Source organism: Thermobia domestica, chromosome 11 (genome assembly GCF_964235325.1).
Source record: "Thermobia domestica chromosome 11, izTheDome1.hap1.1, whole genome shotgun sequence".
NCBI lineage: Eukaryota > Metazoa > Arthropoda > Insecta > Zygentoma > Lepismatidae > Thermobia > Thermobia domestica.
The window spans coordinates 58,712,430-58,739,944 of NC_137464.1; the positions used below are offsets into that span (position 1 = coordinate 58,712,430).

Here is a 27,515-nt window from a genome sequence, read left to right on the forward strand (position 1 = left end):
AATAATAATAATAATAATAATAATAATAATAATAATAATAATAATAATAATAATAATAATTGTAATAGTAATGTGAAGTTCTGACTGTTTCGGTGGTAAAGAATTTACCTTAACACTGTTACGAGGGGAGGCGACTATGGACAGAGGTGGGGATGCAAGACCAAAAATAGCTTGTAATATTAAAGATCAGACGTACTTTTATTTTTCGACATAAGCATCACGTACATTGAGATGTTTGTCATGTCAGTCTATAAGCTTCAAAAACCCTTGCAAGAAAAATTCAGGGTTCCGCATACTGAAGAAAGCTCGAACAGCTTTTGTGACTTCAGCATTGCTCCAAAGCGCTTGCCGCCGAAAGTCTTCAAAGCCGGGAAACAGATGGAAGTCACTGTGTGCGAGATCATTACTGTATGGTGGATGGGCAAGGTGCTCCCACCGAAGAGTTGCAATATGGTTTTGCGTTGCCGTCTCTCCATAGCTACCTGGCTCAGACTGAGAGACTCATCTTCGCTTTGCGCAGGCGCTGCGACGGCGCCATCTGCAGGATCGTGGGCGAAACGTGTGCTTGGATGTGTTTCGCGTGCAACCGCAGGCTTGTTTCCTCCATTAGTATTTGTTTTGCTGGGAAATATGAGGGGGGAAACTTATTTGCGAAGTTCCCCTCTTAGTTTATGGATATTTTATGTTAGTTTTCTCAAAGTTATGGGAGGTTTAGTAAAATAAGTATTTTATTATAGAAATGAAATAAATGGCTTGACGTCCCATTTCCTAAACAATTTCCGCCGTTTTCTATTTAACATAATCGATTTTATTTATTCGTGTCGTTATTTATTCTCAAAATTATTATCATTAATCTAGAAAAGAAAATCTTGTTCAGGTAGAAAGATAGATGTCACTCCAATCACATCTCTTTAGCTTATGGTATTAAGAAATGCGGGAAAGTTAATGTCCTTTTACAATGAATAATTTTGGGACGGTTTCATTTCTTACTTGTGTTTAGCTAAACCTTCCCCGTTCTGCCTAGAACACTGGAATTGAAATAACTGCATAAACAAATGCTCTTGTTTAATATAGCTATATTTGCTAACTTTAGAATATGGAAGAGAAAGACATAAACAAATCAGTCCCGGTACAGTGTTTTGAAAGGAAGACTCCTGCAATAAATCTTCATAAGAAGAGACATTTGATAGATAATAATCAATGTCCTGATTTCGATTCCTAATGTAAAAATTAAAACTGGACTAAGGTTAAATAAATAAAAAAATGATTACTGTTTTTCCTCCCTTATTGACACTTGTAACCTTATAGGATTGACTAAACCTAGGTGAACTGTTAAACAATGATAGTTTGCCGAATGGTCCTTTATTTATTTATTTATTTATTTATTTATTTATTTTCGACATTTGGTCATCCTAACTTAGGACATCAGTGCTCTATAGTACAGCTAACAACAATACAGTTTCAACTTCTTTGTATTTTCAGATCAATAAAAAGGAGGAGAAGCTATTGGAGGTTGGAATAAGCTTCTTTGAAGTGATTATTCTTAACAAAATGTAAATACTTAATATTCCATACGGTGCATATTTATCCTTCTCAGCAACAGATTGATTTCATGTTATGTCTATTGTTGTATCATTCTACAAAGGAAATTCGAATTTGTGCATCTAACAATATTGCCATGTTGTATTGCAGCATTATCGTCCAGTTGGTTTCCTGTCTTAATTGCAAAGCCTACTATAGTTTCGAAATTGGTACCTAGTCGAAAAAGGTTGAGCAGAGTGAATTTGTCACTCCCCATTCAGAAATAACAAAAAGAAAAAAAAATCAGTAACTTGACTTTCAATCATTAGCCATTTTCATCCTTGGTTTGTTGCTTCGGCGTTAAACGTTCCTTTCAGCACCGAAGCTATATAAGATATGGATCTAGAGCTAAACGTGAGTTCTGAACCATATGAACTCCCGCCCGATATGGATCCTCGGTTACTCGCACCGAAGACAAGCACACTAACCACTAACCACACGAGGAATTTTATTTCCATTCTTCTACAACCTAAGCTCATAACGGTAAATGCTTTACAGTGGAAGGATAAATTTTCCAAACGTTTTCTTCTTTAAGGTGTTGAGTTGCTCTCCCATCTCTGTTTATTTTCCTTTTGAGTTATATGGCGAAGTATTTTTCAAATTCGACTGAAATACTTGAATGAACCAGCCACGCGAATACCATTACACGCATGCGTTGTGGATGTAACACTTGGGAAGTACGAAGAAATTCGGCAACTTTCTGTATAAAAAGAGTTTTCTTTTCGTTCATCATCTGTAGTTAATGTGTATTAGACCCATGAATTAGCAAAATTACTCTTGTTACTCTTCAAACGGTCAAATTCTTTTTTTTTTATGTAATTGGGTCTGGAGTAACCGCTCCTTGCCTCACTCATGAGACACCCTGCATAGTTCCATCAGTAGTCGAGGTAATGGCATCCTTTGTATTCATTAGATCTACCGCATTAAAGTAGTTCGATGAACAATTTGTCCTTCAACTGCATTTAATCAGTAAAATCTTGTATGAGTGAGACGTCTTCCTTCTTAGAACATGTTGTGATTAGTTCATTCATATTGTCTTACGTGATTAATAGAGCAACCCACATTATGCTTTATTTTTTGTATAATTAAACTTTATTTTTTTTTTTCAAATTATGTTTTATTGTTAATTTCAGTCGTTGTTTTATATTAATCATGTATAATGTAAAATATTTACTATACATTACATGTTCTAAATATTCTGATCTATTTATTAGACCTAATATTTTATGCAACCAGTTTCTTTCATATTTAATGAAATTTCTACTTAATGCATTGTAAAGAGATATGCTTTACTCGGGTCAGTTTTTGTTTCACTTATGTGCACCTTAGAGGTGCATATATACAGAAAGGGAAAGTAAAAGATGTCAGCAAAAAATACAGAAAGTGCTCAAGTTCAAGAGGTACACATAACAATATAGCGAAATTCTTGTGTACTATTCATTGTTGGCGGAAAGTTTTCTTCATTTCCTTTTTTTTTTTTTTTTTTTACATCAAAGGATTACATCGAAAAGTTAACAGAAATAAAAATTAGCTTTTCATTATTGCATTGTTATGCTCTCAATGATTTTGCTTTGTAAATATTGGTTTTAAAAAAATATTAATATAGTATGTATGCAGTTAAACAGAATTTTCCAAGAATTGTGCCATATATTTTAAATTATGCTTTATGGTTTATTTTCTAAAATTATGCTTTTAAAATTAGTTTCTTCTGGACCCTTAAATAACCACAACCATGTTCAAGGTACCAACCATATGTCTCAATTGCTATTATGCTTTTTGTGCTTTTGGGTTGCTCTAGTGATTAACTAGAATATTATTGGTGCTAAAAGTACACTCATATCCAAAATTATTGTCGCATGTCTATAAATAGGTTGTTATAGGAATATAATGTGATAACAATTTCTTCCTGTATTTCTTATAATGTTAGTATGTGTATAATCGACAAAGACATGTATGTAATAAATTTCATGTTAAAAGAGCAGCAAATAAGAACAATAAAGCGAAAATAAAACTTTTTTGTCCATTTAGGAACATTTTGTTTTATTCATTCTAATTTTCGTATTTATAATTCTTTTCCTATGAAATTTACCACAAGTATACATTTTCCGATTATACACATAGTATCAGTGTTAAAAGTACCTTGCTAAATCATTATCAAATTATATTCTTACAAGAAGACAGTTATAGATATGCGACAATCATTTTGGACATGTGTGTACATGCAATTTATCTTGTGTGTGACACTTCCTGAAAAGTGGTTCTGTGTTCCTACTAGCTTCGACTACCAACCCTAACTTGTTTTTATTTTCTGTTTGTTATCTGCTTCAAAATATGGTTTGTACCTAGAATTATGACTGTCACAGTTATCATGCATCGTGTCCTATCCTTCACGTGGATATTCACTTCATCAAATAAAAACTATTCAACAAAGTAGGTGATTAAACACACAGATAATAGTTATGCCATAATAATCATTGTGTCATAACTGTATACTTAGCATTTATACTATGTTATTGTGCATGTCTTATCAAAGGCTAAACCTGATGCACTAGAAAAAAAAATGGTTAGATCAAGGAAAATGTCTTGCACAAAATACAAATACAGACCATGTATCTGTTAAATTATTTTTGAAAAATAAATAACTTACTAATTTGTAAATATTTGAATAAATTTCCGAATATTTTTACAAATATTCGGGAGCATTGAAGCAGATTAAAGAGACAGCTGATCTTTGTAATAAGGTTAATTATCACAAATTTTGTCAAGAAAAAATAAAAATGTTACGGTTCTCTATTGACCTAGTAACTGCTCAAGGACGTTTCCTCCATGTAATTGTGGGGGCGCGATGGCTCAGTGGTAGAGCGTTCACCTCCGGTGCTTGGGGTCTCTGATTCGATCCCAGCTTGTGCCGTGTGGACTTTGTGGTGGACAAACACCGCGCTCGTGGGTTTTCTCGGCTTTCTCCCGTTTCCTCCTACTTTCTTCATTTCACAATTTCATTCATTTCTCATAATCGTCGTCTCCTTTAGCCTAACCGGCATAACGTGGGACGTAAAGCTTAAAGATTTTATTTCTTCTCCATGTAATTGCAATGCCCTTCATAACAGTGACATGTTATTGAAATTCAGTTTATGTTACCGCGTTGATATCTCATTGGCGATTTGTCAACCACAGCTGGCAAAGCCTCCAGGACATCTGATTGGATAAAACAGTGCTCTTAATTGGATGGTCCTCCCAAGCCAATTGCCTGCCTTTTTAATTTTTGCATAGCATCGCGGCATACCTCCAATACTCTATTATTTTACCCTGCAACTTAGCTGTGTTACGAAGAATATGCATTGCAAAAGTGTTTTCTGTAGTTACTGTATGTAAAAAGTAGAATGAATCCGTTTGGTGTAAGGGGAATCTGATGTGTGGGATTTCCTTGTTCTCATTAGAAACATTTTAGCAAAGTTTAAAATACTATTTCGAATATTCCTGTAAATGTTGTAACCTTTACTTAATTGGATAAATTGACAACTCAGGAGGCGATTGTTTATGATTCCTGCCCGTGACATTAACAACAGGCACTTACAGTTCATATTTCTCCTTTCTATCATTTTCTCGCATTGTCTGAATATCTATACTTCTGCAAGTACCTTCTGAAAAGTCAATATTTGCATCAGCATCACTTGACGATTCATCCAAATAATCTATATTATCTTGATCTTCTTCATATGGTTTGGGTACAAAATCTCTCGGCCAGAAACTTGCGGACCAAAATCTCGTGGCTCAAATCTCGCCAGGCCGAAACATCGCCTGGCCGAAACCTCGCCGACGAAAACCTCGCGGCCCAAAATCTCGCCGAGCCAAAACCTCGCGAACCAAAACCTCGCCTGTCCAAAACCTCGCGGGCCCAAACCTCGAGGTCCAAAATCTCGCAGGGCAAAAACATTGCCTTGCCAAAACCTTGCGTCCCAAAATCTCGCCTGGCCAAAACCTCGCCGTTCTGATCTCGGGACACAGAATCTCGCCTGGTCTACACTACGCCGGACGTAATCTCGTATGGGAAGAAATGTCATCAGTGTAAAACGTCGTCACGACGATTTCTTCGACGTAGAATGCTCTATATATTGCTATATCTATATATATTTTTAATAACACATAATTGCATTAAAATAATTAGAAGAAAAACTTTAACGCGTGCTTTGAAATTCTATCCTATATAAAAATGAAAATTACTATGTTTGTGACATCATACTTCTTGAGCCGCCCGACCGATCTCGATCAAAATTTCAACATAGATGAGGTTCGGGCCTGGGATGTATTTTATAATTTCATTTTAACGGCACAACGAAGGGGAGGGGGAGATATATAAAAATAAATGAAACTTAATAACTCTTGAACCACGAGACCAGTTTCGATCTATTTTGCCACACAGATCAGGTTAGAGCCTGGGATGGCTTTTGTCATTTCACTTTGAAGAGAAGGGGGAAGGTATGGGGGAGAAATATAGAAATACATAAAAATGAAAGTGGCTGCGTTTGTGACTTAATAACTCTTGAACCACACGACCTGTCTCGATCAAATTTTCAACTTATATGGGGTTTGAGCCTGGAATGGTTTTTATTTCACCTTGAGGGTAACCTTGGGAAATTCTAACAAAATCGAATAATATTTATGAAAGTATGAAATAATATCTGAGCTTTTACGTCCCTCGAATATGTCTTATAGGTTAAAGGAGACGTAGATGATCAGAGTGAAGGAAAGAATGGAATGAAGAAAGTGAGAGGAAACGGGAATACACCGAGAAAGCCCACGCACACGATATTTTGTATCTTCTTTTCTTCTTCTTCTTTTCATTATTATGACTTGTAATATGGAATTGGGTAATTCATTGGGTAATTTTTAAGGAAAGGTTTCATTCCACAAGGTTTTGGCCAAGCGAGATTTTGGTCCGCTAGGTTTTTGGGCGGCGAGATTTTGAGCAGGTAAGGTTTTAGGCGGCGAGGCTAAGGTCACACGAGATTTCGGGCGGCGAGGTTTAGGCCACGCGAGGTTTTGGGCGTCGAGGTTTTGGTCATGCGATGTTTTGGGCCGCGAGGTTTTGGGCGGCGACGTTTTGGCCACGCGAGATTTTGTCCGTACCCCTGTTCATATTGATAATTGGAAAATAATTTTCCAGTGGAAAAGCGTAAAGTAAATTGTGTGAGTCCAATTTTTACGAAAACATACTAACAATATCTAGCAAAACAAAATACATTCAGAACAAATAACACAGCGCGTGTCTCCTGAATACTAAAGTCATTTAACTGTTTGGGTAATGATAAGATATGAATAAGCTTAGTGACAACATTTGTCGCCATGGGCACATAATAATATGTAATAAGCTCTCAAGAGCGTTAGAAGCAAAATGCAGCGAACAGTTGATTGATTGGCATGAAGAGTTGATTTTCAAGGCGATAGCTTGTAAGGCGTGTACACACAGTTTAAGATGGGTTCGAACAACACAATTTTTCAGAGTTTAAGGCTCTTTCACCTAGATTCCAACCCAGGATTCCGTGCACAAAAAAAAAAAAAAAAAAAAAACACTAGACTAGGGATGGCCACATTTTTCGAAAAATACTTTTTCGGAAAATGCCTTTATCGAAAACGAAAAACGAAATTTTTTTCGAAAAAACGAAAAACGAAAAATTTTTCGAAAAACGAAAAACGAAAAATCTTTCGGAAAACGAGAAACGAAAAATTTTTTGAAAAACGAGAAACGAAAAATTTTTCGAAAAACGAAAAACGAGAAATCTTTCGGAAAAACGAAAAACGAAAATTTTTTCGAAAAAACGAAAAACTAAAAATTTTTCGAAAAAGCGAAAAAACGAATCATGAAATTTCTGAAAATCGAAAAACAGATTTTTCGAAAAAGGCCATCCCTACACTAGACTAGGTTGTAGTGCTGGGGAACGAAAGGATTAATCTTAAAAACAAAAACTCATTATTGAACTCATCATTGGTAAATAAATATCATGATTAGATTTTGTTAATTCTTTTCTCCTTTTATCTGTGAAACAAATGTTCGTAATGAATAAAATTATTTAGTTCGAGATTCAGACAATTTATATATAACTTTGATGCTCTACGCATATCAATCCCAAGCGTTGGTTGATGACTGGAAAGCCTCAGATACATCTATCCCATATTCCACGAAAACCAGATATTTGTTTACGAATGTTATTTTGGAACATCTTTTGTCCACAAGAAATAAATTCATTCCTCTTTTTTTTCCTGACTTTAACAGTATCCAGAGGGAATCACTAAAAACCTCAAAGGAAATATGTGCTAGATTGCTACAAAACCAAATATATCTATATCTATATCTATATCTATATCTATCTATCTATCTATCTATCTATCTATCTATCTATCTATCTATCTATATACATTGTGATTCAATAAGAGCGCACCAGGCCTATATCGCAGCTAATACTGCACGTAGAGCCTTCAAAGAAAAAATTGCATTACCAAATTGTATGTGTAGAATGCAATAAAAATAGTAGCGAGACCAGTGGCGTCTCGTGAATACCTCCAACGGGGGGCAACTTCGAAATTTGAAATGGAAAGTGGTATAACTGTTGGAATCGTTCAAAAGGACATTAAATGTCATGCAACTTTTAGAGGACAAACTTTGTCATATCCTTTCCCATTTAGCCGCTAGAGGCGTTGTTGCAGACTTACTGACTACCCATAACAGGCCTTTATTCAGCTAATAATGCACATAGAGCTGTCAAACAAACAATTGAACTACCAAATCGTATGTGTAGATATCAATAAAAATAGTAACGACACCAGTGGCGTATCGTGAATATCTCCAACGGGGGTCATCTGCAAAATTTGACATCGAAACAGGGGTTGTTTGTGCCTCCATTGAAACAAGTTCACAATGGGAGAAACGTGTAGAGGGAAACACGTTAGCATATTTCTTCGTCTGTGGCAGCAACACGATCACATTACGAGGTCAGAGTCAGATGTTGTGAGGGTTTCTGCATTCGGAACCAAAGGGAAGAGTAAATACTGGTCTGAAACGAACGGGACGTACAATTGTACATACGCGGAATCACACCGTGTAAATGGTGACAACAATGGCGTCATCAAGAGGCCACGACGGGGGGAGGGTATATATTGTAACAGTAAGCTGAGGTACATTTGCTGCTGTTGAATGAAACTCTAAATAGGGAACCAATGACACACGCAATATTTGAAGAGAGTGGTGTCCGTATGGCTGCGACAGAAGTGCAGTTGATGAGGACAACTATGATGGGGGATAATGTACGATGCTATAACAAAACGGAGGAAGAAACTATTGGTTACAATGAATAAAGACGAATCAAATGTGCTTTTGCCAAAGCATGGAACAAAACATGGGGACAGAAAGCTGAGGCGTTACAATCAAGCCATTGGAGAAAGATGAGTAAAGAGCTAAAGAATCAGCTTACCTTCTGCGGAGTGTTGTCGACGCCCCCTGGCTTTCAGAAATGTTCAAAGTAATGTCCCCGAACAGCAAGCGATTTATTCGCTGTACGTAATTGTGGGCAACAGCTTCCAACTCGGCCACGTTGATGGTTCGGAATGCGGTTGTAATGCTTTCTTGCATGTTGCGAATTGTAGTTGGTCGGTTGACATACACAAGATCCTCAATTCGACCCCAGAAAAAATAGTCCATACAAGTAAGGTCGGGCGACCGCGGAGGAAACTGTTGATTGGAACCTCTTCCAATTCAGCGTTGCGGAAATAAAACATTTAGCTCTTCCTTACACATAGCTGTATTATGGGCTTGACAACCATCTAATTGAAACCACAGCGTCTGAGGTATATGGAGCGGTACGTTTACCAATAGCGGCTGTAGATGGTGTCGCAAGAAATCACGAAACATTGCACCTGTTAAATGACCAGCAAAAAACCATGGCCCAATGACCTGAGTCCCTATAATGCCACCCCACACATTAATGCGCCATTGGTGCTGCCGATTAACTTCTCTCATCCAGTGAGGGTTCTCTGCTGCCCAGTAACGTGCATTGTGGAGATTCACGTTGCCATCACTGCAGAATATCGCTTCATCAGTCCATAAAATGAAGTGAATGAAATTCGGATGTTCTCTCACGCGTTTAACCACCCAGTTGCAGAACGGAAGCCGTAAATTACAATCCGCATCACTTAGTTCTTGATGCAGAGAGAAGTGGTACGGGTGAAAATGTGATATCCAGAGAATACGCAGGACACTACCTTGACTGATACTACGATTTCGTGCGATCTGCCGCGAAGATACATGAGGATTTCCTGCAATAGCGGCAAGTACATCAATGGCAACGTCTTCATTTTGTACGACCCTTCTTCGGACACCATAGCGTCCACGCGTGTTGCCTGTCTGCCGCAATCGTGCTGCTAATCTCCACAGCAGATTGTGGGAAATAGCTTGTTGCTGTGGATAGCGTTCAGCGTATAATCGAGCTGCAGCCCTATAATTTTCCCGGCATTCCCCTAAAATCATGAGCATTTGGAACGCCCCCAAATTCGTATATCGCACGAATGTTATTTACTACCGACACTTCCTACTACAATCACTCAAACATCAACACAATCAAAGAAGTTTCACTTCGTATGTGAAGTTTCGTATTCGTCCCGTCACGAGCTTATAATGCACAGGGGTAGAAGAACTCAATGCACGATACCTTGTCCAGTGCACAAACCACTTTAACTCACTGCAGAGGTTAATCACTCTCGGACTCTACACGCTTGTGTTACCTGTTTGTGTTACAGCATCGCTCTTTCTACCCTTTGTCTGACATAGCAGCAATCGCCTGTTCGAGGCCGCATAGACTATGTCTTGAGCAAGGTCATGTACATGTTAGCTACTGGATCTACAAGAGTACCAGCACAAAATCACTAGCAACGATAAATGAGTGTGCTGTTCAAAACAACGACAAACAAGCTCTCAACACATTTGGGAGATATTTCATATTCTACGTACGCACACAAGATACATCGCGCGTCCCCGTCATTGTGGGTCTGGGCTACCCTTGGCTTAGGCCCCGAGTTAACCCTGCAAAGGCGTCGGCGGTTGTTTGCCAGGGCATGATTTGCACATACCATACCGGCATTCGCCTGGTGTGACTGGGGACACCCTCGCACCATCTGACTTTCACCTAGTAATGCGACCGTGTTGCTGCCAACGAGGAAGAAATATGCCAACGTGTTACCTTTAGAAGTTTCTCCCATTGTGCGCTTGTTTCAATGGAGGTACAACAAACCCCTATTTTGATGTCAAATTTTGCAGATGACCCCCGTTGGAGATATTCACTATACGCCACTGGTGTCGTTACTATTTTTGTTGACGTCTACACATACGATTTGGTAATGCAATTTTTTGTTTGAAGGCTCTACGTGCAGTATTAGCTGCAATATAGGCCTGGTACGTTCCTATTGAATCACCCTATATATATATATATATATATATATATATATATATATATATATATATATATATATATATATATATATATATATATATATATATATATATACAGGGTGTTTCAGATAAAACGTCCAGTGCTTATAAATCCGCAACGGTTGAGAACAAAAAGATGAAACAAAAACTGAGATAGGAAAATGTCATAGGGCGCATCACATGGTGTTGTTGTGGTGACCCACAGGACCCTCATTCAAGGGGGCCCAGAGGCCAACTTCAAATTTTCAAATGAGAACATGTATTGAATCATACCTCATTCAATATTCCTTGAACTACGAAACAACTTTTGTAGGAAACAATTTTCGATTTGGGGCATCGTTTTCAAAATGGCCGCAAAAAGTCCTGTATCAGTTTGAAGTTGACACCTGAGAACCCTTCACGGAGTTTCCTGAGGGTCACCACAACAACACCACTTGTTATGCTTTATCATCGTTTCTATCTCAGTTTTTGTTTCATCTCTCTATTCTCAGCCGTTTCTGATTTAGGCCTATAAGCACTGGACGTTTTATCTGATACAGGGCACTTTTTGCGGCCATTTTGAAAACGGTGGCGCAGATCGAAAATTGTTTCCTACAAAAGTTGTTTCGTTTTTCAAGTACTATTGAATGAGGTTTGATTCAATACGTGTTCCCATTTGAAAATTTGAAGTTGGCCCCTGGGCCCCCTTAAAGGAGAGCCCTGGGGGTCTCCACAACAACACCATGTGATGTGTCCTATGACATTTTTCTATCTCAGTTTTTGTTTCATCTTTTTATTCTCAGCCATTTCGGATTTATAAGCACTGGACGTTTTATCTGAAACACCCTATATATATATATATATATATATATATATATATATATATATATATATATATATATATATATATATATATATATATATCGTTGGGGATTGACAATTAGATTCTTGACAGACTTTAATTCCATTATATTGGGGTGATTGGGAAGCCTAAAAGAAAATACACTCTATATTGCATCAAAATCGAGTCGTTTTCATAAAGTTACCAAAGAAAATTATTTTCTCAGTATCTCATTATTTCAATAATGAAACTTGGAAGTTTTGGGAATTTGCATCTTTTACCAACTTATCCTTGATCGGCTTTAATCGCATCTATTGGAGATGATTGGGATATCATAAAAAAGTATGCATTATATTTCATCGAATTGAAATCATGTTTACGTAGTTCGTATCGGAAAACAATTTTATATATATGAAAACTTGCAGCATGGGAAAATTTTATTCTCTTTTACTCCCTTATTTTTGATAAATTCTTGCAACAGTTTATTTGCAAACATTGGAAGGAAACGTGTTGCAAGTTTCATTGAAATCGAACGTTCTATGAAAATTATGGAGAAGCAGACAGACAGACGGACATAGATACAAATGTTGGTTGAATCAATTGTTAGATACTTGCTACTTTCATTTCAATTACGTTCATATTTAGTTTCGGATTAAGCTTATTTTTATATTTTATTAATGGAAAACAATGTAGATCACCCTTACTTTTGATCTAGAATCATACTTGTAGTCTTAAATTATTATCTTACAAAAAACTCTAATAGAATTAACTCATATCTGAAACTCTAATACTACACTAAATAACTGTTTCTTCGATGAAAAGAAAACAAAGTGTACTTGATGAAGATTCGGAAACTCGTATCTTTCCTTTCACAGCAACTACTTCGCTAGGTCGTGCACTGTTGTAAAGCCTGTTCCTAAATCTCTCCTTTATATGTTAGCACTGAAAATCAAATCAATTGAATTATTGAATAAAAATTACTGAACATTATGCTTGTTGAAACTTTACTGCTCTTTGTAAACTTGTAGCTTCGGATGTTTTTGTATAAACCCTGCGAACCAGACTTTAAAAGCTAGGTTATTATTTGGCCAGTTCAGAGAAGAATTTATAATATTTGCAAAAGAATTTTCGAAAGTTAACATATGAACGTTGTTACGTAGAAGGCCATATCTCATAACAATACAGGACGTAAGAAAGAAGTTCACAGGACGTAGTATCCCTAAAATCATAACTTCTATTTTTATGTTGTATTAACTTAAGCTTAATCTGACACTTTTTGCGATAAAATACTTTTTTAAAAAAGTTAGTTGTCGGGTGACTTATTCTGACGAAACAGTAGTCTATAAATAACTATTTGAGGTAAATGTATATACATGTTTAAATATAGATATGCAATACATCAGCACCAAGATAAGAAAAAATGCGTATGATGTGCTAGTATTTTTCATTTGATGATTAATAATACATTCATCCTGTGGAATATACACGTAATATTATAATTGTCTTGTATATGTGAAGCTTATTATCAAAACGTCCCTTGTCCATCCAACAAAAATGTTGCCAATCAAAAAAACTAATAATTATTTAAAAAGGTTATTAAATATTGTAAGATTTGGTGTACAATTTTTTAAAACCATTATTGCCTTATTTTATAAACAAATTCAATTATTCAAGACACAAGTAATGAATAATAAAGGTATTTAATTTGGACAAGAGACATTTTGAAACTAAAAAATGGACAAGGGACGTTTTGAAAGCAAATCTATCAGACAAGAGACAATTTGATACAAAATAATGAAAATCTGGAATTATTTTCTTCTTGATTACCACTCATATCTATGAAAATGAACTGCGATACTCCACAGACGTTTGACAAATAACTTTTCTAAGTGCTTTCAAACTTCAAGCACCAATTTACTAAGAAATAAGTGGAACAATATGGCTCATATGACCTCAAGAATGTAATCAAAATAAAATATAAAGTTATCGCACAAATCTTTTGTCAATTATCTCAATTCAGCCAAAGGTACCAACCAACTAGTTTGAGGACTTAAATGTGCATCAAATGTTCTAGAAAGCAATAATTAATGCATTTTTGTATCAAGTAATTGCTGAGGAAAATCCATGGACAAGAGAAAGTTTGAAGTAAAACAGCAAGAATTGTGTCCAAGCGGGAATGGATATAGGACGTTTTGCTTTGAAACTTTATTGTTGTAAGGTGTCCGCCATTTTGCAGTGGATAAGAGACGTTTTGATTAAAAGTGCATATTTCAAATCCATTTTTCTCTCCGTTCTGGGACGTTTTAACCAGAAATAAAAGTGCAAAGATGTAAATAAATATTCGATGATTCCGTGTATATTGATATCTCGATTAAAAAAAAAAAAAAGTAGACAAGAGACGTTTTGATAATAAGCTTCACATATGATATCTATATGTCATCTCACCCAAAGAACTAAATTATTACATTAATTCTCTCAAAGGTAACAATTTGCATTTAATGTCTACTTTCTTCTTACTATTATTCCTTTTTCTTTTCATATTGAGCATCTTTTTCCTATCGAGCACACCTTGCTAGGTACACAGTTCACAAGCTCTATGTTGATTTTAATTTACGTAATTGGAACTCAACTTTCTCGTATTTCCCAAGTGTCTACCTATAGTTTCTAATTTTGCCGCATAATGCGCTATCTCACGGATGTAGCGTAAACATTCTTTTATGGTAACATAATGGTATGTGTAAATAACATAGAATTTTTGTATTAAAAACGTAATACTTTCCCTTAGCACAAATCTAGAAACTATCGTTAACAGTTTAGTCGACACGTACAACATTATACAGGGTGACCCCATAAAATCTCATACATTTTAAGGGCTAATAAAACAAAAAACTATGGCAGGTAGAAACTTATTTATTTAAAAATATAAAGTAGTACTGTAAACAGTTTGTAATTATTCAGTTCTGTTGTGTGTTGAAAAAGAAACAACATTTGATAGTACAATTATTAACAAATAAAACATCTCACTTTTTGATCGGCTGTAGCGCTGTCAGTGGAGGGACTAGAGGAGTGGAGTTGTCGCATCCGCTCACCACTTTCTTACTGTTTTCAGTCGTCATTATGGTTTGATCGGGATACCATCGTGGGTACGCAGTGGATTTTTTTTTTTCAAAAGCAGCAGTTTTGAGATTACAGTGCAATGAGCTTTCCCCTTAACTCTTTCGCTACCACCTTGATTTCAGTATCCGAACCCAATGTGCCATCTACACTTTTGTAACATTTAGTCTTTTGCAACAAACTAGCTATATCTAGCGGCAACCAAGCACACTACAGAAAATGACTAGATCTACACTGTGTGCCACCAGAGTATAAAAGCTCTCTATACCTGCTAGAGGTCTGCAAGGGCCGGCCTAGCCCGTGAATTTATAATGTGAGGCCCGACCCAACCCCGAAATATGTTTTAGCATTTAGGCCTGAGCCCGGCCTGAGCTCGTGTTATAATCAAATGAGCCCGAAATAAGACCAAATTACAGAAACTTAATCATTAAAGCGAAATTGTATTTTTATTTACAGTAATTGCAAGTTTAATTTTGCATTTGTGCTTTAAAAGTTCTCCAGAAAGAACGGTGTATTTTATATAATTTTGCAGTATATTTACAAAGTTAGGCCCAAGAAATATAGTTGTATATTTAAAAATTTACTGCCTGAGCACGTCCTGGGCTTTGTAGTCCCGAGGGCTCGGACCGAGCCTCTGCAGACCTGTAATACCTGCGGGCCATTTTACAGAGAATGAGAACTACCTCTTGACGTCAATGGCGTCAATGGCACACAGCAATAGGTATGAATGATGCCATATGGCGTCAATTGACAGGGAACGAGTTAAGGTTTGCTATTCACGTAGGAACCTTAGTAGCAATTCGATAATACTGTACCCTCAGGAGATATTCTCCGTATAGCGTGAGAAACGATACTGGCAAAATTTCATGGATGGAGGTTCATGATTCTCTTCCTTGTGTCTTTCAACAGATATAAGAACTCTACTCTCTTGGAGTTCCGTAATGTTTGCATTTTTAAAGTGAAGAAATAATTTCAGTAGCTAGTACAAGAAAAAAAAATATTCGACATTACATGCACAGCAATAAGAAAAGCATTCGTTGCTCATTACTTCCATCAAATCTTCTGTAAGAGCTAAATAAAATTTCCAAACATAGCTTAAATTTTGTAGTGAAGTGAAATCCGGAGTTTAAAAAAAATATGTTTGAAAGAACTTTGGAAATTGTGATCAAAACTATAGGTTCGTAAGTATTTGCTGAAAAACTGTACTTTAGGAAACGCGTGCATTTTTCTACTCTTGTAATTGGAAAACAAACACTTCGTCCAACCTTTTCATCTAGATAGAATTAGCAACTTGGAAAAAGTGCATTGGCATCTTATAGTAATACTATGTTTCCATGCCCTTGCTTCAAACTTCAGCAGTAACGTGCGGTGACACGTATGATATTATTTTGCTACAAGAAACAGCAATGAAAAATGATAATAACTTGATGAATAATTTCTATAAAAGGCCAATGAAAAATGATAATAACTTGATGAATAATCCTTAGTATAGGATTATTCATAGAAACATAGTGGTAGTTATTTATTCCCAATTCAACCACTGGGTTTGTACGAGTATTTTGACACTTTGTCATGTATTTGTTTAATGTTACTACATTGTGATTGGTTGGTTGACTCGGAGACTAGCATTTCATTCAGCACTGGTATGTTTTTAAGACGTAAACCTGAAGTTTAATGTGACATTCAAACCTCATAAGCTGTCACCAAGACTCGTGTTCCATTAGCCTCCAACATCAAAAAGCGTGTTATGTTAGGCTAATCGTATAGTCACTAAAGAACTCTGCGACCTTTTGAATCAGCAAAAGTTCTATAATCAAGCCATCAGTACTGAAAATCAACAAACATTAAAGAAGAAAAAGACATATTATTTGACTAGATACTTTAATATACAGTTGATAGTAGTTACAGTCAGGAGACATTGTTGTCCAACAATTTTGTTCCTGCTTCCATAAATGCTTCTTCTTTAGTCTTTTTGTCGTCATTTTCACCTTGCGGTGAATTCCAAGGCTGAAGTGTGGACGATGCAAATAAAACATAAAGTATGCCCGGAATAATTACAATGGCTGCTGAGATCAGAAATACAATCTGCCATTGACCAACAGTTTGCTGAAAAGAAAAAAAAGGAAAAACATATTTTATTATCGTTCAAGTATTCTTGGGCGCTCATTTCCAATTGACCGATGTATGACGTAGGAGTAAGGTTTACGATCTGAAAAAAAGCAGAGATAACAAGTAGATCAAATGAGAAATTATTTCATAGGAGAATTAATTACTTTAGATGTAGTTAGTGTAAAGTAACAATGGAACCACTAGTAAAGTGTATGTGCAAATCCATCGAGTAGGCCATTCTCGATGTTCTTGTGACCACTGCCTTTCATTAACACCAGATTTCTTACCTTCCCCTTCTCCTCTCTGTGTAGTTTGTTGAGAATGGAAGATCGATGACGTCCTTGTTTATCCTTCGGCAGAAAGGCACTTCGAGGTCCCTGTCACTAATGAAAATCACATGTGCAACGAGCTTAAGGGTCTTCACAGCGAAATTAAACTACCGCCTACTTTAGAGTTTTTCTGTAATATCTTCAAAACAAATAAAAAATATTCGGAAAGTAGAAACGTAGTGAACTACAAAATACCATTTTGCATGTGACACCTTTACCATAATTTATCTACAGCTACAAATCAAAAGCAGATAAACGATTTGTGATAACGGTATCACATGCAAAATCGTATTGTCTAGTTCACTACGTTTCTGCTTTTCGAATATTTTTTTTATTTGTTTTGAAGATATTACAGAAAAACTATAAACTTAGTGGATGTTTAATTTCGCTGTAGTGAAAACCCTTAAAGTTTTGAATATTTTTCGGATTGATATTGGAATAAACTGTTCGTGGAAGAAATAATATTTAAGCTTCAGCTGTCTAGCTGCGCAAGTCCACCATTACCGGTTCGAAGTCCGTGCTGAGAAGGAAAAGGGACTCAAGCTTACCATAGTCAAACCCTACTTACTGAATTGACATACTCAGGGCTTGAAACAATTCAAACATCACATCTAGTGCACAGTTCTTCTTTATAGAGATTGAGTCGAGTCAACATGTGATGGACATTTGTGGAAGTGGTGATGGGATACCCTACTGGAAGAGGCAAGAAGTCCGAAGAGCCTACTAACCTCCTGAATGGGTCAATGACACGGTCCATTGGGCGGAGAAGTTGGCGTGGTACTTAACACAGTTCCTTAGTAGCCAGTGAGGCTGCTTATTTGCAGCCTTCCCTACTGGGGTAGAGCGGTTAGTGCCTCCAAATGGAAATGTAGCCTGGTGCAGATGTACTACATCACGCATCGGAACTGATAGTGTGCAGTGTATCTCTTCCTTAAAATGAGGTAAGTAGTGGCTGATACTTTGAAGTCCTGACAAGGGACATCACCCAATTGTCCGGCTCCGATTTCAATGAAATTTTTATTGCTGATAGAGGACATGTATTCATTACCTGTGATGACAGAAATTTTTGCCATGGTGCATGTTTTCTATTTTTTAATAATTTTTAAAAGTTGTGATTTGGTTAATAGAGAATACTGCAGAAGTCCCTTACTACCCTTTGTAAACGGAGCATTAATGAAAGAACAACCATGTAGATACTTATAGGGCCTAGGGGGAAGTCGTATGGTACGTATGACCTTGACGGCAGCCATCTTGAAATCTGCCATTTTGAATTAAGGTCAACTTTTTAAATGGGAATAGGGTAATATGATACATAATTTCGGGCTAGAATTCAATCAGAAAGACAATGGTGAAGTTAGTTTTAAGATGCGCCTATTTGGTGAAAAGTTACAGGCATATTAATTGTTTATACTTACTATGTGCCTAAGTCCCTTACTTACGCTTCTAACCCGCGTATTAATGATAATAAGTGGATAAAGGTTTCGGTAATACATATTATGCATAGAGGGAAGTGATACGATAAGGTTATCATTGATGGCAGCCATCTTGAAATCCGCCATTTTGAATTAAAGTGAAGTTTTGAAAACTGAAAACCATAGCATGTGGCACCAAATTTTAATAGTAAATTTTCCCCAAAATCCAATGGTATGCTTATTTTTGTTCTATAGTTAACCAGTATGAATTTATGACTCTTCTAATGTGCACGAAACGTCCATTATTCGATTTTTCAAATTGGCAACACTCCTAATTTTCACCGCATGTTTTAAGATTCCAACTGACACTTTGCAATTGTTTCCATGTTTTCTAAATTTATCGCATTTTTTAAGAGTTGCGTTTGTCAGTTGATGAATAGTGTTGGGATAAGCATCCAGCAATCTTTCTGAATTTTGAAGACTTGCCATGTAATTATTAATTTCCTAGGCAGTGTATTAATTATTTATTTTAACCCAGAGTACATGAGGAACCTATGGACCTATGAGATGTAAAGAAATACAAATGAAATTATAAGAAATTGGTGTGACACGAACTCAAAATTATCATGAAATGTAGCCTGCATGTTGCACAAACGACAAACAGTATTTTTTTTAAAAAAATAAATACAACTTTACAGCTTTAAAGGAACAGCAGCAATAATAGAAAACATCAAAGTGACATAATATGACTGTTTCCCACAGACTGTTTGTACCATGAACAAAGTATGAAAACAGGTAACTTGTTTATAAAGAGGTGTAACTTAATCGAGTTCCCGATCAATACTGATTATAAATCTTACCACAATGAACCATCGACAACAATCACTAGAAAACGAATGACTTTTTTTTTTGTCTCACTAGCTAAAATATTGCCATAGAAAATAAATAAATAAATAAATATACAATAAACAAATAAATATAAAACAAAACAAAAGACCATTGATTTGCACAACAATCATATTTCGTTTCCTTTTTTGAAGTGAATTTTCAACTTATTTCTCGTCTCATCTACTATCCATTACAAGCTACGTCTCCGGTATTACCTCAATGCAAAGTTGGAGTTCTTTCGCTCTGCGATGTTTCATGTCAGTAAACGAGTTTTTGAAGGGCAGGTATAGGAAATAAATAATTACATTGCCTATGAAATTAATGGCAAGTCTTCAAAATTCAGAAAGATTGCTGGATGCTTATCCCAACACTATTCATGAACTGACAAACGCAACTCTTAAAAAATGTAATAAGTTTAGAAAACATGGAAACAATTGCAAAGTGCCAGTTGGAATCTCAAAACATGCGGTGAAAATTAGGAGTGTTGCCAATTTGAAAAATCGAATAATGGACGTTTCGTGCACATTAGAAGAGTCATAAATTCATACTGGTTAACTATAGAATAAAAATAAGCATACCATTGGCTTTTGGGGAAAATTTGCTATTAAAATTTGGTGCCACATGCTATGGTTTTCAGTTTTCAAAACTTCACTTTAATTCAAAGTGGCGGATTTCAAGGTGGCTGCCATCAATGATAACCTTATCGTATCACTTCCCTCTATGCATAATATGTATTACCGAAACCTTTATCCACTTATTATCGTTAATACGCGGGTAAGAAGCGTAGGTAAGGGACTTAAGCACATAGTAAGTATAAACAATTAATATGCCTGTAACTTTTCCCCAAATGGGCACATCTTAAAACTAACTTCACCATTGTCTTCCTGATTAAATTCTAGCCCGAAATTATGTATCATATTACCCTATTCCCATTTAAAAAACTTGACCTTAATTCAAAATGGCAGATTTCAAGATGGCTGCCGTCAAGGTCATACTACCATACGACTTCCCCCTAGACCCTATAAGTATCTACATGGTTGTTCTTTCATTAATACTCCGTTTACAAAGGGTAGTAAGGGGCTTCTGCAGTATTCTCTATTAACCACATCACAACTTTTAAAAATTATTAAAATATAGAAAACATGCACCATGGCAAAAATTTCTGTCATCACAAGTAATGAATACATGTCCTCTGTCAGCAATAAAAATTTCATTGAAATCGGAGCCGGACAATTGGGTGATGTCCCTTGTGAGCAGGAAATGGAAGTTTCCAAGTACCTCCTAAATGGGCCAATAAGAAGTATCATTGAACCCGGAAGGTGATTGGTTAGGCATCTGACGCTGTTGAACGACAAGTATATACACACAGGATCAGTTTCGAGCCTCCTCGTTCTAACCTGGATCCTGCTTTTGGTAGGACTCTATCGAGCCGTGGTCATACCATAGAATTCGATAACTTGGGGCTACGTTCTTCAAGGGTTAATTGAGCTTGTCTTACGATTTTTGGATGCCGTCACTGCATATGATAGTAGGCTTACACTCGACAGCGTTGCCGACCTGGAAGTATGAGTATAAGAGAGACCTGCAAGCTGGAGTATTTGATGTTTCATGTTAGTTCTTCTGAAGTGTCTTGTAAACAATCCAGACCGGTTATACTCATAAGTTAGGTCTAAAAAAAAAGTCACCCTCAATGGTGGCAAGAAAGAGTTCCTGTGAGCACACATTTATCTATACAGTGAGTTCGTGAGTTAGTTCATGGAAGCAGTCACTATTATTTTATTTGTTTCACAGACGCCAATATATGTCACGAACGGCTTATTAGTAATAGCACGATTTCACTGTCAGGCCAGAATCTTTCGAAATACACTTGAAAGCTCCTGCAGTAATTCCTTGGTCGACGGAATCCTGATATATGCTCATCGTCCTGAAATAATTAAGGATCTATCTGAACAAGGATGTTCCAGATTATACTCCCGATAGCCAGAAATGATCCTTTTAGTGATATATGTGGTAATTCCTGAGGGAAGTCACGTCGGTAAAAATTTACATTTTCGAGTGGACTAAGAGTTTTACGTCATTTCACGATTTTCTGTATTATAAGCACTTAAATATTACTGTTATTATATCAAAGTTGTAGTTATGAAATAATTCGTGACATCAATCAATTTAAGCAACATATAATTATCCGTTCCTTAAAATTTATTTAGCTCAATAGTTGAACCAATGTTTCTATAGAAATGCTGCAAGAATTCCACGCATTCGTTTAATGTGAAATCTTAACAATATTTGTTTCACTTGAAACCTTAGTTATGTTTATTATTATTTTGTTCTACGTCCTAATCTAAAGACGGCAAATTTGGCATTTTTTCTATTCAATTCTTCTCTGATTTGAACCTACAACATTCAACAAGTAAGCAGAAATGAAAAAAAAAAAAACAACTACGATTGTGTTTATTTTTATTTTTCATTAATTCGTGCGAAAAACGTGCATTTCAAAATTTCGTATGAGGTAATGTTTGATAAATTTTACTAATTGTACTAATAGTACTTGACTAATGTTTAATAACTTCATTTAATAAATTATTAACTACATTTTCATAATTGTAAATCAGGTAATAATAATATAAAAATCAATCTTTCCAAATTACAGCGTATAAACAATTTTATTATGATTAAGTATTGTAAATTATTTTTAAATAATTCTTTGAATTTAACCAGCCGAGCACATGGAAGGTCAAAACATGAGTTAATACTTAACTGTACAGGATAATCATTAAAATGGAGGTTTCCTTTCCGTAGGTTTCAGTGATAACACGGATTACAGGACACTTGAAACGCTCGGTTCACATCTTTTGTCTGAGTTATTCAGGTCTACGTCTTACTTTTCGGACAGATCCGATGACCCAGTGACCCAGAAGTTCCGACATATCAATTCTACAACGTTATTGAAGAATGTTATAGTGGATTATTGATATCCACAATTCAAGCTCGAATATTCACGTGTTAGATCTCGATGCCATATTTGTTAATTCATTTAGCTTGTCTTGAATTTTTTTAAAATTGTAACTGCATGTTTATTCCTCCTTTCATACTGAAATACAAAGCAGTATTTTACTAGATCCCAAACTAAACAAAAGAAATATATTCATAATAGAACACTTTTCAAAGTTAGTGGTATTTCTCATATTCTACACGACAAGTTTTACAGGCTAACGCTATTAAACAGTGACATTCCTCAAAAGAAAAATACATTATTTTGATAATAAACACTCTTTTACACTTTGACAGGCCTTGATGTAATATTTTAATGTATTGGTGTGGTACAGAAAAGGAAACGAAAATGATAAGGTAGACAGAAAAGAATAATGTTTGTTAGAATTACATTAGTAGCAAGATACGCACTTTTTATATGTTGGATGATGTGTCATTGTCTGTAGGTCATGGGTCTTTCCAGGGTTAATTAGTCTGGTGGGTCACGGATAACTAAGTTCGTTACCCATTCTATCACTAGTAGGTTTAAAATGAATTGAATTGGCCGTGTTACAATTTACAGACGATACATTTTCCCCTGACCACCTAGTTCGTCAAATATTAACCATATATATATACACTAGATGTTTGTTGAAGACATTGTTTACAAAGCACTAACATTCATGCCCGTCGAGGAGACTCCCACAGTACAGACATAGTGCCAACATGCGTTATGTGTGTCATGACGTCTATTAGAGCATAGATTACAGAGTGACACATACAACATCTTAGTTACAATATGCAACTGCGTGTATATCATGACGTCTATTAGTGCGTGGATTACAGTGTGACACATACTACAGCTATAGTACCAACATGCGTCATTGTGTGTCATGACATCTATTAGAGCGTGGATTGTGGTGTGACAATTTTTTTTTAATCTTAACTCACCTATAAGTTAGACAAATGTTTCATACAGTACATGATAGTAAACATATATACTACTGTAATTAACATACGAACACCTCAGTTTTGAAATCATTGCAGCTTTTCTTACAGAATGCGGCAAGAATGTATTTCAATGATAATTTTTCGTGAAAGAAATGCCCTGCTCGTTTGGGATTTGTGTACGAATGAGCTCAGACTCACATACACATGTCTGTCTCTATCCTAAGAAAACGAGCGCTATGAGACAAATAAGGATCAGCAACGCAAATGCTTTCTCGGTGAATGTGATAATAGATTTAGAGATCAAATATTACATTTATATTTTTTTCTAGAACCTAAATTTATTCTATTCATTTTAAGCCATTGGTTGTAATGATTTGATTTGGTTTGATTTTTGAGTTTCGTGCCCCTTTCAGCAGCAAGATTATATGAAACGTGGACTAAAGTGGGATCCGAACCACATGAAATCACGCCGGGAATCGAACCCTTCTCCCATGCGAAAGACATGTATGGTAACCACTTAGCCACAAGGAAGCTCATAAGTTGTAATGAGATGATACAGAATTTTCTTACTTACACCGAAGAAATGTTATTAAAGGAATGTTTCTCTAAATTTTTAGAACACTTTAATTCACATGATTCTTGATACACATTCTGCTGCATTTTCCTTTCTTTACGATGAGCTTTTGATTTTCGGTCTTATACAATGCCGAGGTTATGAAGAACAGGATTTACTACTAATGTGGACTCAAAATCACGACCGGAGCTGAAATCCAGTATAGTTGGAATGTATGCAAACCATTATGCAAGATCAACGCTTATATTATAATTTGTTGCTCACCACACTATTTCACCTATAACAGAGATGGATTACAGGGCTACATCACAGGCCCCAGTGATTTTGTTTATAGGAAATACGACCAAAATTAAATGTTTGAGGTTTTGGTTAAATAAAAGTTTGAATGAAAATACCCAGAGCGACACTTTTAGTTTACAGCTAGAGTAATATTTTTCTTTAATTTCTTACTTTTATTTATGTATTATATCTGTTCCTAAATTCTGCTAAAGACAGTGTCAAAAAATTTCATGTATTGTATATATGATATTTATGTCGCTTTAATTTACGAACATAATTCCAGATAGAGAATACAACCAGTAGACACCTTTAAAGCCACAGCCACCTGTGAGGATGTTAACGAATTGACTCAGCTATGGCACACTAACCTGGTTCTAATAAAGAACAATGAACATTTTTCAGTAAGAAAACCTATATATCCTTTATTATAGACAACCAACATATCTTTGCTGCTATGAAAGTTGCATAGAAGCAGGGGAATGTTAGATTTTAAACTTGATAGCCACTATGATAAACACAGTTATCCGTGGGGATGCTATCAGATGGACTCCATTACAAACTCGCCTGAGATAATCGATAGGTGTTTACTGAAAAAAAAAAAAAGCTAATGTTCAAGAGCTATTGTGTGGAATATATACGGACGGACGTACTAACATTACTGGATTCACTAATCCTAGCAAGTATAGGTCTATGCATCAAAAATTGTAGGAAGAACTTACATTTTCGTATGTAAGGGCTCCAATCAGTGCAGGAGATATAAAACCAGGCATTACACCGATCATTCCAGTAAATCCAAGTAACGCACCTAAAAAAGTACAAAGATAATAATTGTAAATAAAATATAAAGTTTTAATTATTTGCTGAAAGCAAATTAGAAAAGAACCTAGATAATAATTTAGTAAATGATGAAATTTGGTCAGAGAATAAAATACTCATGTGTAATCTCTTACATATGACTGAACTCTGTACCATGAGAAGAAATGCAGTGGAAATTCGTGATACATTTTAGGTGTTTTACAGTATTCTCCTTAAAGTATATACAAAGTTCTTTTCAGTATCACGGAAGCTTAATACCGTGCTACGACGATAAGTCTAAGAGATAAGTGTATCATGCCAATTTAAACTATAAATTCGCATTAACCCCTTACCGCATGCCGTGACATATATGGCACATACCCTTTCTTACTTTGGATTTTCTGATTTATCAAAGGTATCAAATGACTGTTTTGTCTGCTGTGTGAGATATTGACGTGTATGAATAAGAGATTTTGGTGTGGCATGTTCTTTGTGAGTTGTAAGTGTGTCATATATGGCACTTACTTATTTCTCGTCGGAGTTAAGTGAAAAATCTAAAATTCACGTTTCAATTCATTTTTCAAGTTTTCATATGAGGATTTCCAATACCGATTATTTTCTTTCGCAAAAAGAAAAAAATCATGCAGAAAGGAGTTAAAATATTTATAACATTTCAAGATAGTAATTGTTTAGTAATTTCAGGAGGTAAGGAAAATCTAAAGTTGTAATTTCTGAAGCTTTAAAAGGATCCATATGTTTTTTTCACACGCAAGCATGTTTGGTAGACTTTTGGCCCATTGTGTATGTTACAAAATGTGCAAGAAACCTAAAGCAATTAGAATGAGCTTGTGTTTAATAAAGCGAAAACTAAATTTCCAGTTCTATATTCCAAGGTTATGTCCTCTAGATGATTAATGAAAATAAATAATCATGAATAAACTGGTGGAACGATATTGTGCGAGAAAATGATGAAACCCAGAGAAAACCTTCAGGACGCTGTCCATCACAAAGTTATGCCGTCTGAGATCACGTTACGTGAGTACACTCTTAGCCAAATCATTAAAACAGAATTATCAATTGCTCAGCATATTACACATATATAGGCACTTGCGTTATTCTCATGATTGTCGAGAGATACATAAAACAGGGAGAATTGTCATCGAATTCATTTGACTACACTGAGTATACCTTGATTGAACATGTCTTGAAATCTTTGTGGATACGTTGAAACTGACAGACTGGAGTTCAGTTTAGAGAAAGGGCGGCTCTGTAAATGTAATCACAAAATCTAGTGCCTTCTCGATTAATACGAAGACATAAAAAATATTTCAATTATTGGTATTTATTCCTGTATACGAATCAAGAATGACCGAACTTTTTTTTTTAGTTTTTAATATGGAATCTGCAAGCTTGATTGATGCCCATGAGAGATTTGGCAACATACCGTAAGTCATGGTGTTTGGTATTACCCTGTGTGCACGTGTCCTGGCTTGGCTCAATCTCGCGTTCACTTGCGTCACAGGACAGTCCTTCAAACATCTTCCCTTACACACAACGTAATTAAACTATTAACGTGACTTTTTACTCCGGTCAGAAGGAGGAAATAAGGCGGAACAGCTGAGTTCTATGCTGACGTGTAATCCAAATGACGAAGGTGAGAGATTTTCTGCTTTTCACAAAAAAAAAAAAAAAAAGGAAAGAAAAACTGACATATAATGTTTCAAGGACGAAAGAGATTCCACAGTAGATTTGTACGCTTTTCCACGATTATATATATAATTTTCTCTTTCTTTCTTTTCCTTTTTCCTTCATATCAAGCATTTAACAAACAAATAAACACCCTTAAACTGCATTTTAAATAGTGTTGTCCACGAAACAACATTTACACGGTCGAATTCGCGATTAGATAAGAGGGGAGACGACAATTATATCATAAAAATTGTCATCTCATCTTTATTCTTAAAAAATATATATTTACTTTTTTATTCAAAAATTGCTTTATAGGCTAGATATAGGACAAAAATGCTACTTTGTGTTTTGAGGTTCATCGAATATTCAACGAACTGAAGCAAAAATGTTTTGTTTGCCGTGTACGTACACTAACTTTCTTTCTCTTCCTTACTATGATTGAATCTTCTTCTTCTAAGGCTTTTTCCCCAGTTGACTGGGGTCAACTTTTCGAGTCGCTATCTTCCACCTGTTTCTATCTTGTGTCATA

At 35.7% G+C, this 27,515-nt stretch overlaps 1 protein-coding gene and 1 long non-coding RNA gene across 2 annotated transcripts in view; one reads left to right on the forward strand and one right to left on the reverse strand.

Annotated features, from left to right (window-relative positions):
- The window catches only part of LOC145664097 (uncharacterized), a 285,281-nt gene that overhangs the window by 138,701 nt on the left and 119,065 nt on the right, over positions 1 to 27,515 (forward strand). The window lies entirely within an intron of this gene.
- LOC145664094 (sialin-like) overlaps positions 16,855 to 27,515 on the reverse strand; it is a 74,868-nt gene continuing 64,207 nt past the window's right edge. Inside the window, exons 9-10 of the mRNA XM_081730443.1 lie at positions 25,222 to 25,307; positions 16,855 to 17,096 (exon numbers count right to left, since the gene is read on the reverse strand). Coding sequence (XP_081586569.1) covers positions 16,899 to 17,096; positions 25,222 to 25,307 — 284 coding nt within the window. The 3' untranslated portion in view covers positions 16,855 to 16,898. The remainder of the gene's footprint in view (positions 17,097 to 25,221; positions 25,308 to 27,515) is intronic.